The sequence below is a fragment of the Ascidia mentula genome, chromosome 7, assembly GCF_947561715.1.
Source record: "Ascidia mentula chromosome 7, kaAscMent1.1, whole genome shotgun sequence".
Classification (NCBI taxonomy): domain Eukaryota; kingdom Metazoa; phylum Chordata; class Ascidiacea; order Phlebobranchia; family Ascidiidae; genus Ascidia; species Ascidia mentula.
This window is the reverse complement of record NC_138572.1, coordinates 5866438-5885608: the sequence shown is the minus strand read 5'-3', so window position 1 is coordinate 5885608 and position 19171 is coordinate 5866438. Positions and strand designations below refer to the sequence as shown.

General features: G+C 37.1%; 1 protein-coding gene across 1 annotated transcript in view; it reads right to left on the bottom strand.

The window, feature by feature from the left end:
- Positions 1-281: 281 nt before the first annotated feature.
- LOC145909173 (cubilin-like) overlaps positions 282-19171 on the bottom strand; it is a 38348-nt gene continuing 19458 nt past the window's right edge. The window contains exons 44-80 of the mRNA XM_082996497.1: positions 18815-18941; positions 18526-18652; positions 17907-17983; positions 17443-17592; positions 16871-17070; positions 16442-16605; positions 15841-15937; positions 15498-15598; positions 14917-15095; positions 14170-14391; positions 13669-13809; positions 13235-13428; positions 12772-12943; positions 12191-12391; positions 11812-11961; positions 11372-11496; positions 10759-10984; positions 10189-10376; positions 9598-9748; positions 9057-9210; positions 8506-8653; positions 8169-8274; positions 7752-7903; positions 7246-7372; positions 6652-6762; positions 6051-6184; positions 5340-5472; positions 4740-4860; positions 4179-4312; positions 3721-3797; positions 3379-3485; positions 2990-3133; positions 2568-2696; positions 1719-1809; positions 1420-1515; positions 778-920; positions 282-574 (exon numbers count right to left, since the gene is read on the bottom strand). Of these exons, the coding sequence (XP_082852623.1) occupies positions 505-574; positions 778-920; positions 1420-1515; positions 1719-1809; positions 2568-2696; positions 2990-3133; positions 3379-3485; positions 3721-3797; positions 4179-4312; positions 4740-4860; positions 5340-5472; positions 6051-6184; positions 6652-6762; positions 7246-7372; positions 7752-7903; positions 8169-8274; positions 8506-8653; positions 9057-9210; positions 9598-9748; positions 10189-10376; positions 10759-10984; positions 11372-11496; positions 11812-11961; positions 12191-12391; positions 12772-12943; positions 13235-13428; positions 13669-13809; positions 14170-14391; positions 14917-15095; positions 15498-15598; positions 15841-15937; positions 16442-16605; positions 16871-17070; positions 17443-17592; positions 17907-17983; positions 18526-18652; positions 18815-18941 (5169 nt within the window). The 3' untranslated portion in view covers positions 282-504. The remainder of the gene's footprint in view (positions 575-777; positions 921-1419; positions 1516-1718; positions 1810-2567; positions 2697-2989; positions 3134-3378; positions 3486-3720; positions 3798-4178; positions 4313-4739; positions 4861-5339; positions 5473-6050; positions 6185-6651; positions 6763-7245; positions 7373-7751; positions 7904-8168; positions 8275-8505; positions 8654-9056; positions 9211-9597; positions 9749-10188; positions 10377-10758; positions 10985-11371; positions 11497-11811; positions 11962-12190; positions 12392-12771; positions 12944-13234; positions 13429-13668; positions 13810-14169; positions 14392-14916; positions 15096-15497; positions 15599-15840; positions 15938-16441; positions 16606-16870; positions 17071-17442; positions 17593-17906; positions 17984-18525; positions 18653-18814; positions 18942-19171) is intronic.

Sequence of the window (19171 nt, the reverse complement as noted above, 5' to 3'; positions counted from 1 at the left end):
GTGTTTAAACAACCACATGATAATTTTTTTTGTAGTCAAATTTCGTGTAACTTAAAACGACAGAGAAACAGTGCAAGTTTTGATGTGCTACAGACTAGATAACTAAAGTAGCAATAAACGGGGAGCATACGCAATTTCAAGTTACGCATACCGTTCATTACAAAATACAGTTGGCAAAATGCACAAGCACAGAACTTCTGTTGGTTAGATATCAGCAAAGTAAAAAAATGTTATTCTGATATCAAGCAACACTCAGATTTACAAGTTTATTTATTGCACTTCGTTTCAACAAATTTCAGTACATGTTGTGATGAGTTGCATATAGGGAGTTATACGAAAAATTAAAATAACTACAACAATTGCACAGTTGCATCAACATTAATTATATTAAACGAAAAATGTGTAACTAAAGTATTACATGAAAAATTTGTGTAAACACTTCTTGTCTTGACTTCACTTTTTCTTACACGTTGAATAAGCGGGGAAAACTGAAAAAATGAAAGTTTAGGACTCGAAGTCGACGCGGAAACCGGCATTGTTTCTTGACCCCGGAGGAAAATCTGACGTTTTTAACCTAAAAAAAATAATAAGAAATATTGTACACTCTTTTGAAAAAAAATTATTCTCGCAAAAATGATGTTACATGGAAAGCAATACAAAACATGATTGTAGCAATACAATAAAAATCGCCGAAAACTTAAGCAAAGGCTTTGTTGCTTTATACCAACCGTGATTATCCTGCCATAAACCAATGAAATGCAGGCAGTCTATTCATACCTGATATAGGCCCCGTTAGTTGGACTTTTGAGATCGGTTAAAGTTCCATAGCCACAGTAGGAGCTCATGGCGGGGTACGTCATATCCGGTCCACCATATATGGTCAAAAAGTCATTTTCACAGGAGCACCCGTTATCATCGCACTGAACACAGCACGGGTTAATATGAATGGACATGTATTATAAGTTAATGGTTCTCTAACAGTGTGTTAATTGTGATGCCCTGTTGTGTTGTTCCGAATTTTCAAAAGCGTGACGTAGATATAATAAAAAAAGCTTTTGGGTACAAAAGAAGGCAAACTAATATGTTATGTCAGCCTTCTGTGACCGAAATTGTAAACAAAACAACAATTCGTTCTGGTAGATTTATAATTATTGCGTTGCGAGGTAAATCCTTCCAGGTGCATTGCACACGAACAAAAGGAAAAAGAAGCCACTGGATTCATTAATTAGGTGTATCCGGAATTCCTTTAAAAACCTATAGTTTAGTATTAGGGTTCAAATATACCAGAGGTTGGCAACCTTCAGTATACAAACAGCTGGTTAGAACCTACACTCAACTACAAGTATGCGGAGTCTCAAAGCCAGCATGGAAAACCAACCTAAAAATGTTTATTCGGAAAACTATGACTGGTGCACTCACCGTGTAGTAAATATCAATGAAAGTGATATGTACAGTGGTCGGACGCCCGGCTGGTGTTCTTATGGAAAACCCGCAATCAGTGTTTGGTTGGTATGGCTAAAAAAACAATTTAGATTGACAAGCAATGGAGCGAAAGAAAAATGCTCAAAACTTGGACACAAGAGATGCACACGCGACTTAATATTCCGCCTAAAATACCCAACAAATATTTATATTTGATGCTCAACAGTGTCACTAAAAATATTTTTTTAAACACCTACATTGGTAAAGGCGGTTACAGTGTTTTATCGTACAAATACCTGTGGGTAGAGAGTACTGTAAACACTTCCGTGGTCGCCAACTACAATACCTCCGCAACTGTTGTTGGATGAGGTGTAAGTGATGTCGTAACTACATGCAAAGTAATAGAGTCGGATAGTGTTTGAATTGAAAATCTGTGGCCAGGACTTGATCAACCAATAAACAAAGGAAGTTCGTGGTTAGGGCAGAGCACAAAAGATTTCTTTAAAATTTTGGGGATCACATTAGTTGGTGCCAAGGGTTCTCGCTACATTTTCCTTAATTTTATAACACACAATGGTGTTCTTCATGGCTTCCGTTTGATCAACATGGTCTATTAGGATCGTACGGGCCATGGTACACCGCATGGGCTGCAAAACCCCTCCTGTGGTGGTGCCTGCCTTAGGCCAGGAAGGGAAGGGGCACCACAGAATAATTTTCAACGGATAAGATTTGGTTTATTGTTTCTGAGAACTATTTCGATGTTAAATTTAAAGTCTGCGATTGAATTAAATCAGTGCTTCCCAACCAGTGGGTCGCGAAGCTATTTCAGGTGGGTCGCGAAGCATTTCTAAATGTTACAGTTTTCTATTAGATCACGAAATTATTGCATTATAGTTGTTTTTTATCATACGTTTGGTCATATCTCATTGTGGGTCGCACAATAAAACTTTCATTAAAAATGGGTCGCGAACTAAAAAACGTTGGGAAGCACTGCTTTAAATTAAATTGAAAATCTCATTACATTTCTGATATTGAGCATTATATTCAGTTAAACATTTTTTCAGTGAAACCCATTCTGGAGTGTAAAAAACAAACACTAACATGACAAAAAAATAGTTATTGGTCTTAAAAAGTAATTCACGTACCCAAATCCTTCAATGTAGGGATCTGTAACAAGCTGAATGAAAACCTCGTTTGACTGAACAAACACAGGATCAGGAAGACCATTCCCACACAAACGTTTTATTACTGGGGCATCAGCAGTTGAACCATTCCTGCAACAAATATATGCTTTCAATTATGTTACAGTAAATAGGTTAATCTTTATGTACATACTTTAAACATAAACAGTACAGGTTTGTTGCCTATTTCATATACTATATGCTAACTCTACTCGACAAGCGTTCTATGTTAATTCTATTGTTATCTTCTGAAGAAGAAAGTTTACGTCGACGGAATCTCCTGTTACATTTATGGCAAACAAATACATTTTTGTTGTCTAATCATCGGTATGGCTTATTCATAGCAATTGTAAGTCACAAAGTAAGTCGTTAGAGCAAAGTCTTGCCTGATTTCAAGGTAGTCAAAATTACAAGTTGGTTCATATTCCACGTTAAAGAAGTTGAAGAAAAGTTGAATTTCGTTGTCTTCAGGAACGTTGATGATTGTTTGACAGTCGAGGCCGGCAGCCAGTGGATCGGGCCAGCCGGGACTAAAAGGCAAACATCTTTTTTGTAACATACAGATTTATTTTTATTTATGGTATTTCCACTTCTATATCAACTTCCAATGTTGCCAAAATAGGAAAAAATATTTAAGTATTACAAGAAATTTTCCAAATATGACATGTGAACAGACATTTATCACTTAAACCATCATGTTTTAGTTACAGAGACCAATCGCATAATGACGCGTTTTAATAGCGCCATTGATTTAAAACGCTGCAAATACACGAACCTGAATAGCTGTCCATAGGGTTGCTTAGTGTTACGAGTGCATCCAACAGCCTTGTACTGAAGTTTAAAACCGCTTCCAGTCGTACCAACGTCTGCCCGTAGGTTAATCTAGCGATGAACAAATACATGATTATAACACAAGCACATATATAGCAACTTCTGCGTTTCTGCTGTATTCGCATGCCATTTACCGCGCACAATTAGCTTGGCAATTGTCCGGCAATTCTACTTGCTAAAAGGGCCATAGATTCAATCGAAACGTGTTCAATCTTTTTCGCAGTTTTGGTTTCAATGTTTTCTCCAGCATTGCCAAATAACTTTCAAAACTATTTTGTTGTTGTACCTGAACCACTTGGTCCAAACTGATGAAATCTTCCGGCAAATCAGAACCGCAATATCTTCGTACTTGGCCGTAGTCACCTTGAAAACATGTAAATCAAGGTAACAGAAGGAATTTGATAAAATATTGTGTTTGCGTCAGTGTAATCTTTTTATTAAAACAAAAATTTTTTATTTTGCCTACTGGCATCACCAATTCCTGTCATATTCAAATAGAATTCTCTTGCCGTGTTAAAAAGAAAAAAAATAGTTTTTATTTTGTCAAGTCATATTTTATGAGCTTTCACGATATTTAGTGAAGATCTGTGCATTTCTAATCCGATAGCTAACTGTATATTTCCGAAGGTATCCGTACAACTTGAAACTGTAAAATAACTTGCAGTTGTTTTATATTACTGTGGTTGCAATCATCCACTACAACGCATTTACATTGATAAAGGTTACAGATACTCTAACACCAACCAAGGGGAAAGTCTCTCAGTTCAACGTAAGACACGGCGCAGTTTGATCCTTGGTTTGAGGTCGATTGAACATCCAAATCCAAGAAGTTAATCTGCACGAATTGACTCGTATCCAGTCCAGCATCTATTGTCCACCTGTGCAATTTATACATGCAACGCTTGCAAACAGAAAAAACACTGATATTTCTATATACAAGCTCTACACTATTTAAATAATAAGTTTGAAATTTCAATGATCGAATTAATTGAAATGAATAAATTTAAATTTAAACAATAAGTTTGATTAAAGAATGCACAATATAATAAAGCGTATGCAAATTAAACCTTAATGAAAATGAAACGGAAATAGTCACCACTGCGGTGTATTGCTTTTAAAGGAACAGCCAACAAAACGTAACTTGTGCGATTATTGTTTTTTGCAACAACTTCACATACACCATGATCGAAATTTTTAAAGGTAAAGCAAGTATTGTAAACAAGTATTCAACTAAGCACGATACTGCTTATTTCTTAAAACATACTTTGTAGCTTTTCTGTTAAGCCTTGTACATCATATATTTACCTGCAACCTAAAGACTGTGACAAACCGGACAGTTGGGGAGATGTGATTGGAAGGTAAGCTGGCCCAGCTCCAAACGCCCCTCCGCATAATGTAGGTGAGGTTGTGTACGTTGCAGTGAAACCTGGAACAAGAGCAAAAGTAGTAATAGTAAAAGGTCGGTTGGCAATACAATCTGATGCATGCGTTAGGGCCAGTCTTACAAGATGAAAATATTTATTTTCGAATAAGGTTGTGTGGTGGATTTGAAGACCCGAACGGTACTGAATTTGCAAAATGCTCGAATGTCGCACAAAAATAGCAAGTTTGAACAACAAAGTATAGTTGGAACACTTCTGCGCATTGCACAGCATCACAGACCTATGGAATTACAATTACTTTTTAACTTAGAACTTCACCAAACAAATAAAGCTGGTTGGTAAAATAAACTGAAAACAACCCAAGTTGTGAAAATAGGTATTTTTCAACTATGCTAATATTAGATGTAACAACGGAATGGCGCACAATAAAAAATTCAGTTTATTTTAACAAACGGTTTCTATGCAAAAACCGAAAAGCGGTTGCAGCAAATAAAGCTGGTTAATTTAAAAGGTGAAACCAGACCTGTATCCGTAATGTAGGGATCAGAAACAAATCTAACGAATAATTGGTTGGTCGATGAACGAAAAGGCGATGGGGTGGTGAAACCGCAAGCATCGAGGGCAAGTGGGTCGAGTTCGCTTGCTCCGTCACGAATCTAAAAAAGTGTTTGTAAGTCTGTTTATCATCCTTTTTTTAAAACTACTTTTTTCAAAAAAAAGAGTTTCAGTTATCTTTAGTTGAAAACCAATATCTGACCAATATATAACAACTGTCCAAGAAACTTTCGTTTCAGGTTAAAATCTTTCAGTCTTCTTTAATTAGATATATATATTTCGCTTCGTTAAAAGCATCATCAGTGTCTATGAAAGCAAATTAAGAATTAGGTGCAAATAAAATAAAATAAAGGCTCTCTGACCAATATAACTAATATATTTTTGAATGAAATTTTTGTTCCGGTTTTTAGAGACGAAAATTATTTTTTAATACCATGATCACAGATAAATATTTAATAAATAAATTTTAGTACGAACTATAACGCCAAAAAAAAAATCGACTAAAAGTTAACAAAGAGCAGACGTAAACCCATTAAATTAAAAAGTTGCTCATCACAAATTTTTCTGTTTCATTTCTAAATTAACAGTAACAAAATAAGCACTATTCACCAACAAAAAACAAAGATTTAAACAGTTGGAAATTCAGACCTGTCATGTATTCACAGGTAGCTGTACTTACATGAACAAAGTCATATCCACAAATTCCAGGCAATGATTCGTTCTCCAGTCGGAAAGAATCAAACTTCAATGTAATTACCATATGGGGTTCCACTTCGATCAACCAGATGCAATTGAGATTGGTGTCGTAGTTTCCTAATAGGAAAATACAAAGCAAAGTGAATTTCTTGTTGCATTTGTTTTAAACGTTTTGCAACTGTGTTGTCAGTTAACCAGGAACTCTTTTTCATGAATGAATAAAATATTTGATATTTGCTCAACATATTTGAAACATGAGATTAGTAAATATTTTTCTTTTCCAGTTACTTTATAAAAGTAAGCACTTTTTGCTACGAGAAATAAGTGTCTGTATGCTTGACATGTTTTATGCAGTAAATACTTGGGTAAAAACTTCCCATCATCAGTTAAAAATTGCTTTCTTGGTCAAGCTCCACAGTTATATAGAGCTAACCTGAATGACGATACAGATCGAAGGCTCGCGTGAGTGGTGACGTCATGTATTATGTTTTAGCTAAAACAATACGTTAACCAAGCGAGCTTGCATTCGGCAATTACAATGTCGGGTTTTTTCCACCCTGTGTTTACAAGTGCGGCAATATCACCTGAATTGTCGAGATCAATACTCGAAAAGGTGCCAGTGTCACCACTTAAACTTCCTCCACAACCTTCGTCAGGTCCAGGCATTGCACGATATGCACCCGTGAATCCGTTTCCTTCAAAGCAAGTTCGGTTGTTTTTATAGCGTTTAAAAGGGTTTATGTTGGGGCTGGTTCCCTAATTTTGCCTGAATCTATCCCTATTCTAGGCATTGTCGTTATATCAGCGACACCAATTTGTCTATTTGAATAAAAAACTGAAGATGTCAGGCGAAATCGATTTTTCGACAATATTAAATCAGGTGAAAGTTTCACAATATTGATTGTTTATGGTGTGTTTTTTTTGGTTTACTCTTCGGGAAATTACAAGAGATTACCGTTGAAAAGAAAGTATTTCACGCACACGAACAATAAATAAAAATAAAATAGCATTGGCTCCGATTAAATCATAAAGGCTATTGAGTAGGGCTCCTATGTAAAGGTGATATCCTCACGAGAATTACCGTCCGTCGGAGGATCGCAGCCAATTCAATAACAGTTTTCTTGTGCAACGTATGCAAAAAATCAACACGAAAATTGTAGAAAAGACGGATTATCCACCTGTAACAAGATCGTCTGTGATGTATTCGATAGTCAGTTGATTTCCAGTGCTGAGAACGTGTGATGGGGGCTGCTGACCACAGTAGGTACCGAGCAACGGCGCTTGGGTGTTTATTCCATCATAAAACTGATTAAAAAACAAAATAAAAATAAAGAAAATAGCTTTATCTGCCATAGTATGGAAATAATGTATTTATTTATTTCTCGCTGGAGAATGAACCAATACCAAAAAGACGGAACGATTAACAGCTTAACGAGAGGTACGCAGTAAAACCGAAATCTACATATCAGAATTAGTCGATTCGAAACAATGTGACAAATGTCCTGTTGACTTGGAAAAACAGCATACATTGGAATTAAATTACTATTCGAGAAAGATTCAGAATTGTTAGTGGGTAAAACGCTTAAAAAACTTCCTCATATCCACTGCCTTTGTAACCTTCGTACAATTGGATACAAAGATTACATACAGGCAAATGTAACCAAAAAAATTCCAAATGATATACCTTGACGTAATCGTACTGACAACCGGAATGAGCTTCCAGGTCAAACGAGGAAAACCGGAAATCCACAAGTCGGTTGGTTGGCGAAATTTCAATCTGCCACGTGCAGTTACGGTTGTTGTGAATATCCGAGTGCGTGAAAGCGTTAATTGAACCTGTGGAACAAAAGCCATGTGGTAAATAGGTGAAGATAAACAGTAAACAGGTAATATTTTTGTATGTTTCATGAATAAGACTGTTTGTAGCTCGTATACTGATAAAAATATGCATTAATGCACAAGATTTTAGCTTGTCCTTTTGCTTGTGTGTAATTGCCTACGAAGAGTTTAAGATAATGTTATAATGTTACAGTAAATGCATGGGTACACTGCTTGTACTTGTCCTGAAATAAGAAAACTACGACTTTCTCCGGTAATTTACCGCTTGAATCTGTTAGCATTCCTCCACAGTCTGAACTCTCGTAAGTTGCTCTGAAGCCGTAATCCACGGTGGCTGGATCGGTGCTGAATACAACTAGCATGCTTCCCTATATAATTCAAAAGCACAAGTTATAAGGTAAGGTTTTTTTTTTCTGGAGGGCATTTCATACATTCAACCAGAAACAAAAAGACAACTTTTCCCAGCTGTTTTTCATCGTGGTGCTGTCTATTTGTGATATTTTACAATAGCGACGGCAATAAAATACGGAACACCAAAACCATCAAACGGTTTCATGAAAAAACTATTTCTGGTTGAGGTTCTACTAAAAAAATCATACTTCGGATGAGATCGGTGTGGTTGGCCGTAGATTGTTGCAGAACGATCCCAGCATCGGAGCGCTTTTGTCGGAACCACCGTAGATTTGAACGAAGTCGTAATCACATAAACCTGGGCCGGAACCAGCCTCGATGTTGAATTGGTTGAACCTGCAAAGTTACGACCACGTATAGTTTAGACGTATTTAAAATGGGTGGGTCTAAGAAGTTACAACATAAATTTACTGTAAATGAAATAAAAGTTTGAAGTCGATGCTGCATCATCCCATTTTAAATGCCGACAAGAAAAATACTAGTCACTTGTACTTGAAAGGAGGATTTAAAACTTGTCAATATGTAAAACCGCAAGTTAGTTTTGCATAAAAAGTCTGCGACACATAGCACTACCTAAATTTGGACAGCAAAAAATATGCCAACAAAAACAACGACAAAAAAAGAACATTTCAGTAGGTCTTGAAAAAACCTGTCACGACCGAGAAGCGTAACCTCCTTAACTGACGACCTATTTCTGACATTGAACAGTTCGAGACATGCGATCGATTTAAGTACTCACGTGAGCATAATGAACTTGAAGTCGTCGTCGTAAGTGATGAGGAACTCGCAGTATTCGACGTTGTTATATGCGGATGGATAGTTGGGTGATTGGATTGTGCCTGTCGCGCTTGTGTGAGTCTGTCCACAAACAGCTTCCCAATCAGTTTTGAATCCTGAAAGCACCAAATAACCTCTACTGATAAGTTTGATTTACTGGCAGAAGAGTTGTTTATAACATATAGTTAAATCAATCCACTCTAAGAGGTTTTACCGTGTGTGACTCAAGATATTTTGGAAAAATTCATTTTTGCCAAATTTTTGTTGCCGTTATTGTTCGTTTTTGAATAAAATAGAATTTCAAGCCTGAAAAATGCCAAGCAACAAAACGTCTAGTCATTTATGTTAAGATCTTAAACCAATAAACTACACGTGGTGATTACCGTCCTTGCATTAATTATTTACACAATGCATTTTGTACTAAATTAAACAAAAAACAAACCTCTCTTCTATTTTAACATATACACTGTTTTATCGACAGAAATAAAAAACGTAACGCGCACCGGTTCGTTGGGTTGAGAAGTCGGTCCTGAAGCGCACCGTGAGATACTGGATTGAACTTCGAACTGGATCGTCACTAGGAGCTGTATCGTCACCGGCTGCTCCACAATATCTCGTTATCTCAGGCGAAAACTCTGACGAGCCGTCGTAGAACTAAACATAACATAATGATTGAATGTGATGACGGCATGTAAAAATTGGATCAATTTAAACCAAAGGCCCCCTGACAGACTGACGATCGCGCACCGTTTTAATATTCTTACATGTTAAAATTAGCAAAGCGAGCTGTAGACAGATATATTTTATTTTTTTGATTTTTTTGAATTTTGACGGCTGTTTAGATCCAATAGAAAAAAACAACTGAACGGTGGTTTGTACACTTTGAAAATAACAACTTGTTGATTAATGTTGTTACAAAAAAATGCTGTTCAGAAGTCAGTAATACAGTGCAGAAATACAAAGTAATTCACGGATTTGGTGACTTAAACTCAGACGCATACGTACAACAAAAAAAACTGCTATAATTTTGTTTATGGTAAAAAAAACATTCTTAAATGACATAAAAAAAAGGCCACAAAAGTAAAAGAACTTACGGCAACGAAGTCATATAAGCATGCATCGTCGAACTCAATATAGAAGTTTTCGTCGAGTGTAGCACTGATACGATAAGCTGGGTCCGCAATCATTTGCCAAATACAGTCACTGTTTCGAGGATAAGAGTTGGGGTAGTTTGGTGATGAGAAACTACCAGATTGTTGGTGATATATGACGTTCCCGCATCCTAAAACAACACGATGTGTTTCAAATTGAGGAAGACTTGGAAGGCATTATTATGAAGAAAAGACACTTGCACGTACAAAACTGACCGACCGGAGTTGTTGCACAAAATTGAAAAACAAGAAAACAAAATTGAGCAATTGTGTTCACTATTCCCTTAAAAACCTATTCCCTCAAACCTTGTGCCATATTCCCTCCCTCAAAACCCTATACTATCTTCCCTTAACAACTCTGCTCCTTGATCCCTAAAAATACAGTTCCCTCAAAACCCTATGCCATATTCCCTAAAAACCCTGCAATTAAATTCCATTTAAAAAGGATGTTCCAAGTTCCCCATAAAACGTATCTTTAAAAACAAATTGAACAACCCAAAGCCCCAAACTAACCTGACCCATCCTCCGACCATTCAACACTAAAACCGCCATGAGCTACTGAGTAGTCGCTTTGGAAAAGCAGAGTGACCGTATTTGAACCAGATTGGAACTCGGTGGGTTTGTTGTCACCACAGTAGGAGCCCACGAGAGGCGAGTCGATTGTCGGTCCGTTATATATCTTCAGGTAATCGTAAACGCAACTGTTGTGCGGCTCGATTTGGAAATCGGTGAAGAGGAGCTATCCGAAAAAAATCAGAATATGATAACCTTCGATCCAATTCAGCAGCAATGGTTCTTTGACAACATTATTGACCACAAGCACTTAGTTCCGAACAATTACAATACCTTGACCAGCAAACATAAAATTACAGGTTATTTATTACAATTTATTTTTTTAATGAACTTGCATAATATAGGTGAAAAAAAATAATGCAAACTGTATTGGATCAGTGAACCAAGCTACCTGACATGGTAGCAGACATAATATAAATATAATTTAAGCATATATTCTACTCGTTATGGCATTTATTTTCTAATTTTTTATACATAATTTACTTTTTAGTGCATTTATTTTCTTTTATTTTGATATATAATTTGAGTGTACAATTTATGGACGGACACTTACATTAACTTTGTGGCCCTCAACCACACCAATGGTCCACAGGCAGTAATCGTCGTTATCGTAAGGGTCGGGGTAATTAGGGCTGGTAACGACACCGTTTGTAGTTCCTCCGATGATTCCTCCACATTCTTAATCAAGAGAATATTTTTATGAATTACGTACAACAAAAATTATCATTTTTTTTGTAATTTAAAAAGAAATGAAAATTCCTAATTTCCCCTTTTGATCTAGTTGCTGAGTTTTTATAACCTTAAGCCGTACGCACAGCGACAAAGCAACAAAAAACATTAAATCAGCTTTGATTATATATTAATGAGTTATCTTAAAAACCAAACTTTCCACACTTGAAATCCTAAAACAAAGATAACGTCATTTGTGGAAACTATGACGCTGTAAACCTGACAGTGATGCAACTTAAAAACTCAAAACAAGACTTTGATTACTAGTAAATTTGTATGTAGCGTTGAATCCAGTGTCGGTAACGTAGGGGTCAGATATGAATTGCACAAAGTTTTGTGGATAAGCGATTCCGAACGGGTCGGGTTTGGTGTGGCCACAGTAAGTTCCAACGGGGAAGCCATCATAAGTTGCTCCTATGAGAAAACAAGGCATTTTGCTGCTTGCAATAGATTTGCATTGAAAGGATAAAATTTTGGATTCTTTTCAACAATGGCCATAAAATTTCATTGAAAATTAACAACTAAACGGAAATAAAAAACAAAATAAAAACGTTAAATAGAATGTGTTTTGGTTGCCATGCAGCAAGATGACAAACATAAAGTCACTCTAACACACAATACCGTCATTATTATTTTTGCGTACCTGCCCTGAACATGACGTAATCAAAGTCGCAGATCACGTGATTTTCAACATGGAATGTCTGGAACGTGATGAGGGTTGTCGAGTTCACGTTGTTCGGGTTTTCGATTGTCCACAAGCACTCCATGGCGTTACCGTACTGACCCGGATAGTTTGGAGTTGTAAAATACCCGCCGTTCGGTGAATTAAGAAGTCCGCCACAAACTTTAAAACACACAAAAGTTTACTTAACCTCTTATTGATTTGCTATTTGTTAATTTGTGGTGTTTAAGCTCTCCGTCCATTTTGACTTTTCAGTGAATCAAATGTGTTATTTTACTTCTATTTGAACATCCCTTTATGGACAGATGCTTAGGAGACAAAAAACAGACCTTATTACAGATGAAAGCAAGTTTATCAAGATAAAGTTTTCAAAAAAGGTTCGGTTGGATTCCCAATTAAACTTCCCGCAAATAATTATTAGTTTCCCGAAAAAAGGATTTCCCCTTCCAATATCCAATAAGTCGAAACAGTGGCCAACTGTATGCAGCTCACAAACATCTTCTTGGCGAAATGATGTTGTATATATGCTAAGAATATGATACCTCTCGGTTCGTTTGAGCTGTAGGTTGCCAGGAATCCTCCATTGGAAACAGAAGCATCTGTCACGAATACAACACCCATCGTGTTTCCACTTGACTGGAAAGGAGCTGGCATATCAGAGCCACATATTCGCCCCCTTAATGACGGTGAGTTGGGGTTTATTCCATTAAAAACCTGCGAATATAAATCTAATATAGCAACGCTGTTGTACACAATAGTGTGTATTTGTGTACAATATATACTCCCTATACATTGTGTATATTACTGTTGAACATTGTAAAATTATAGATATAAATACCTAAAGCACAGAATTCAACGTATTTTTTATAGTTGAAATGCTGCTATTGGTGTTGAACTAAAGTCAAAAATAACTGTTGAATGCCCAGTTTTTGCTACAAAAACTTTAAAACTCCATTTCTCTTGTAAATCCTTTTCCAAAACAAAACACAAAAGAATAACGCATACTTCAATGTAATCCCAGTAACAGACACCGTCCTCTTCGTATGGATCTTCAACAGCAAACGCATGAAACTCTAGCAAAACTCTTCGGTTGTCAGGAACTACAATGTTCCAAGTGCACGTGCGGGCATGGTCGTAGGCATTAGGATAGTTTGGAGTAGAAATTGAACCTCCAGCGCTGTTAAGGTCGGCGCCACAAGCTGGATTAAAGAAAAAAGTTAACCGTAAAAACATAGACGTGTTATTGAAATTGCGCATCCCACAAATGTCTACACGTCAAGTATCATGCATTTGTTTTTTTTGCATAAAAAATGCATATTTATCTTAATACAACCGCTCACGTTCAAATAAATCAGTTCTAGTTACAGATACAGTGTTTTATGCTTCACCATGGGGACAAAATTTAGCCTTTAAACCACTATTGCTAAAAAAACACTTACCGTCCTCGCTGGCTAGGTAACTCATACTGAAGCCGCCGGCTGTATTTGCGGAATCGCTCACAAATGTAATGTACACGACGTTTGTGACGGTGTCGATCGTATCTGGAATTGCACTCCCGCAAACCGTTGCCAATAACGGACCTAAGGCAGAAATAAAAATGATCGTTTCTACACAAAACCTTAATTTTCACAATAATTTGTAAAAAAAAACAAATTATTGTGAAAATGTAGAAACGAAATTCAGTAACAACTTTTAATAATGGGTCTGTTACTCTTTCTTTTCAACTTTACTCAAAAGTAATACTTTAGGCAAACTTCACTAGCACACCATAAACACCAACTGCTATAGCAATAATTTTACATGCTTTTTTCATCATAATTTTTGCATAATACCCATGATACTTATGTTCATGGAAGGCTGTGTAAAAAAAACCTTATCATTGAATACGTTACGCTTTCGGGGTAGTTTTGACGTTTTTATACCAATATATTAATAATCACCGGTAAAGTTGTAAGTTCTGAACTCAAGATAATCGCCAGTGCCATCCCCACAAACTGCTCCGTCGACTACAGCCAGGTCTACGGAGTCGAATTCGAATGAGAGGAAGTGGTAAGCGGGACCACGCACAACCCATGAACAGGACGTGGACACTGGGTAATTGGAGGGGTACTCGGGGGAGGTTATGCTCCCCCCGACCCCCACCAGTGTTCCTCCGCAAGCAGCTGCAAATATCACAGTTTTGGTCAGCTTTGAAAAGTTTAAATGCTTAGTAGGTGTCTATATACGTTTACTATTCAACTATATGCTGTTGTTGTTTTGGTAAGAATAGATTGAAAAACAAATACAGCGACATTAAGTTGGCATAATGCACGTACGAACATGTAATGAGTGGCGGGATTCTAGCATAGGAATGAGTTTATTTCAATTGGAGCAAAACGTTTTTGTTTGTACTGGATTAAACATTAAGTTGGCATAATGCACATACGAACATGTAACGAATGGCGGGATTCTGGCATAGGAATGTGTTTATTGCAGTTGGAGCAAAACGTTTTTGTTTGTACTGGATTAAAAAGACTATTAGTCCCATGTATTTCCAATTATCCTACTGGCGTTAACACCGTGTGCGTCAAACTGTACTCGTGTATGAACTGAGTGAACTCGTGTAAAGATTACACACAGTACAGAGATAAGGTAGATGTTGACCACCTACGTATGTCGTGGCAATAAGACTACAGTACTGGTTATACCTAAGCTATATGTAGCCTGAAATCCACCAGCTGTAACATATGGATCTGATCTAAACCTAACAGTCATTTCGTTGCCGATAGATTTAGTGGTCGGGGGCTGAGTTGTGCCACAAAACTTTCCAAGGACTTCACCGTCTCCAGATCGACCGTCAAGAACCAATACATAGTCGTATTGGCAACTGCGCAAAACAAAAAACTTGTATATAACAAATCATTGTAATATCTTCGGATACAAATGGGCTAAAACCGCTTTATATATTATGTTCACCACTCACAATTCCTGTATAGGTTTGCTGAGAAACCGATCAGATATTTTACTGAACGTGTTGCTACCATATGTGCCGCCAAACAATTGCAGCTTGTACAGTCCCAACAGTAACCGTTTGATAAACTTAGTTTGTTGCTAAACTAAATCCAAATCGCTCTTGCGATATAACAAATACAATGCTGGTACCATTGTGAATGTTATTTAGTTGTCCAGCTTGTCAGAGAAGAAAAATAACTCAACTCAAATCCATTCTACAGATCCATTAGACATACGTGCTAAATTGATGTCGTAATCATTGAGAAACGTTACATACCTGCTGTGGTCTTCAACGTTAAAGGTTGTGAAATCCAGTTGAACAGTTTCAGTCGCCGGAGCTTCAATAATCCAATAGCAGTCAATACCTATGGGGTAAGTCTAAAACAACACATTAAGTTTACAAAAAACATTGCTTTTATATTACTTACGAAGCAGACATGAAGTTTAACACATTGCCCTGTATAAAATGCAAAAATTAAGGGTTGGTAATATTTCACAGCTCGTATCCAATATCTAAATTTTGACAATACCAAATTGTATTTTTAATTGTTTCTGTTATGAAGAGAATCGTATTGAGAGTGCCGTGTGTTTGCATGCAATGTACGAAACAATGTATTTACGCTCGGGTAGTTGGGTGACGATAGTGTCCCGGATGTAACTTGGTCGGTAAGATGCAGAAAACTTCCACAATCACCGAGCTCAGCGGTAAACGTGAATCTGCGAATGTTTCACACTTAATAAGAACACTTTAAACACGAACTAGTTTCAAAAAAAACAAATCTTATCCGACAACCAGTGTTGCAAAACCTTTGCAATAATATGGCTTTTTTTGCACATATATCTCATCGACATTGTTTCTAAATTTTCGGACAGTTTGCAAAATAAGCCAATATGCAAACCCACCAGTTATATAGCGTAGCATTTATCCGCTAACCACAGACCTCATTAAAACATTGTCACTTGAGGCAATTCAATACTTGTCGTTTTAGTGATGAAGTATCAGCTTGTATGTATTGAAAAACACTCAAACAAATCTAATTCAAACGAAAAACTGTTACAAATTCGTTGCACTTCTGTTGTCCTGTATTTCTTAACTTTTTTTGACCACACCGGGATTTGAACCCTGGATATTCTGGTCACGAATCCCGATCAGGCTTTCATTTTGGTATATGGGTCGGGCGCTTTATCCCCTATTTATAGGAACGTCGGAGTCGGGGTTACCTGAAACCAGCAGCACTCCCAGTAGCGTCTGTCTTGAAAACGATCAACAATCCGTTGGCTTGCGTTTCTAGATTTTGAGGTGGGGAACTCCCGCAATAGCGACCGCTGCCTTGACCGTTGTTTGGAGTAAGCGGTGGGGAATCGAGGTCACGACCATTCAAAAGCTACACATAATAAAATATTTCCTAACAAAGAACGTGTAATTTCGTTGGTTGGTTTTTTTTTCATCGATTGAAGTCGTGTCAGTTTAGCTTCTAATCTTGGTACGTATTTAAGTTATCTCCTCAATCTGTTTATAATGAAGGAAAATAGCATGGGCTACAACAGTTCTAACTAGTAAAATCTAAACTTAAGAACTTCGAAGAAAGATGAAATTGTTACGCCCTTTCTCTACCACATAGTAAAAAGCGACTTAATGCAACGACTCACCATCAAATAGTCCCCACTCTCATCGGCACAGTTGGCATTGTCAGTGTTTTGAATTCCGTATGTCGGATCAAAAGTAAGGGTAATATTGCTACCCAGGGTTGACACAACGTCCCATAAACAGTAAGTGTTGGGCGGGTAATCATTCGGGTAGTTCGGGGATTCAATTGCACCCAAGTCTGATATTATAACACCGCCGCAACCTTCAAAGACATTATGGTTTTTGATTTTAACAATACGTGCACTGAGATACCAAATCAATTGTTCTGAGATGGGAAAGACTGGTCTATAATAGAGATGACATTGACATGTGCGCACTCTTTTTTAGTGTTTGTCCAGCAATTATGGCAAATCAGTAAACCGTGTTCCCAAGTTTGGAATCAAATTAAAAGCCCTAAAAACTCTTACTTATAAAACGTGAGCTATCATCAAAATATTAAAACGCGTCAATAAACGTCACAGAATTTAATATAACGTTCAATATCCTTAATTAATCAACATTTCACACCACGATAAAACTAAAACTATTGATGCCAATGGTAAACACTTGCGCAAAAAGCACGTTGGTGTTGTACCTTGTTGGTATGAAGCGTTGAAGCCTAAATAGCCGACGCTGTTGTCCGAATGGAAGAGAACGGTCATATAATTGCTCGTTGACACAATCGGAGCATTTGGAGTTCGTTTACCGCAAACGGTTGTAAGTAATGATGACGTCACATTGGGACCTACAGAAAGAAACGGAACAAGTTATTATACGAAAGTTATTAAGATGTTAATAAATTTTGCAAAAACTAATTACACAAAACTTGGGGTAAATCGCATGTTGTTTTTAGCAAAATAAAACGTCGTTTTTGGCGTTAATTCTCAGATCAATAAATAGTCTTCGGTGGCTTCAATACTCCAGCAATAAGTCGTACATAGCAACAACAAGGTCTTTTTAACATATATGGTGATTTTGATAAAGTAATAACAAGGTTTCGATGGCCAAGCTTGAGCTAAGTTTTTGCAAGACACAGCAAATTAAGGAACAAGTTGTTACCGTTATAAATCGACATATAATCGAAGGTACAGGCGTCGATCGATTCCATGTCAATGAATAGTATCGTCAACATCACACTGCAAGAATACATGACATACGATTAATTTTCCAAAAACTTTAACTTAAGTTCCCATTGTTATGTTACTTGCTGTACATAACCCCCGAGCTACTTTATAAGTAAGATAGAAGTAAGCACTTGGATTTTTGTATGTACAATTTATTATGGAATCCATAAGGAACTAAAATGTCTGTTCTTGAATTTCAAAGTATTATATATATGTTTGACATATCCCTTTGCTTGCTTGCACCAAATATTCCAACTTTCCTAACGCTGAAATTACGTAACTGTACATGACACCCCACAAGTTTGGGCGTTGTGTATTGTTTTATGAAAACAATTGTATTTGAATACCAAGAGATCTTTTAGTTGCTAACATCTTTAATGCATTGGATAAAGAAAATATTGACAGTGATCTAAGGGCAAAATATATGTTCTTAGAAAAGCTTCTTGAAAAGAACTTGTGTTCACCGAAGGCAGTCGGCAAAAAGGATTTACTTTTATTTAATGATTCACACAAAGACTGGAGTCACTTTTAGGACTAGTTTTGATATCACTCACGTATGTTGCGGGGCTGCTTCAATCACCCAAATACAATCCAAGTTGTTCGGATAAAGTCCTGGCGAGCCGGGCGATACAAAGTAGATTGGATAAACCGCTGCCACCATTTGCTCGGCGCCACATGTCCCTAAACACAATTACATGACACATGTACAAAGTGTATACATGTCGCAGATACATGACACATGCCACGTGTGTTTACATGTCAAAAATTATATGACACGTGTCAAATTTGTTGGGAGTTTCACTATTACAGATATTTAACCGAAACTCGTGGTATCCAACTCACCAGGGGGAATTGTGGGAACGTTTGTGGGATTCGGGGGAACTCCCTCACCCATGGTCGCCACCCAGTTCATGTAAAATCCCGTACCGTGAGCTCCCCAGTCGCTGTGGAACCACAAGAGTAGTACGCCCTGCGTTACAAACAACAAAACGTTAAATAAAATATGAATGCATACGTTTGTGCATAGTCGAGAATAAAACACGCCACAGGAAACACGGCAAATGTACAGAGGGTCATAATGTAGTTACTTTTTACGAGTAATTCAAAAATTCGGTTCCGTCAGGTATTTCGTACAAAGCTTACAGATGATGTTTAGATTCCTTTTGCCAATGGGTTTAAAATGGAACACTATAACGTTTT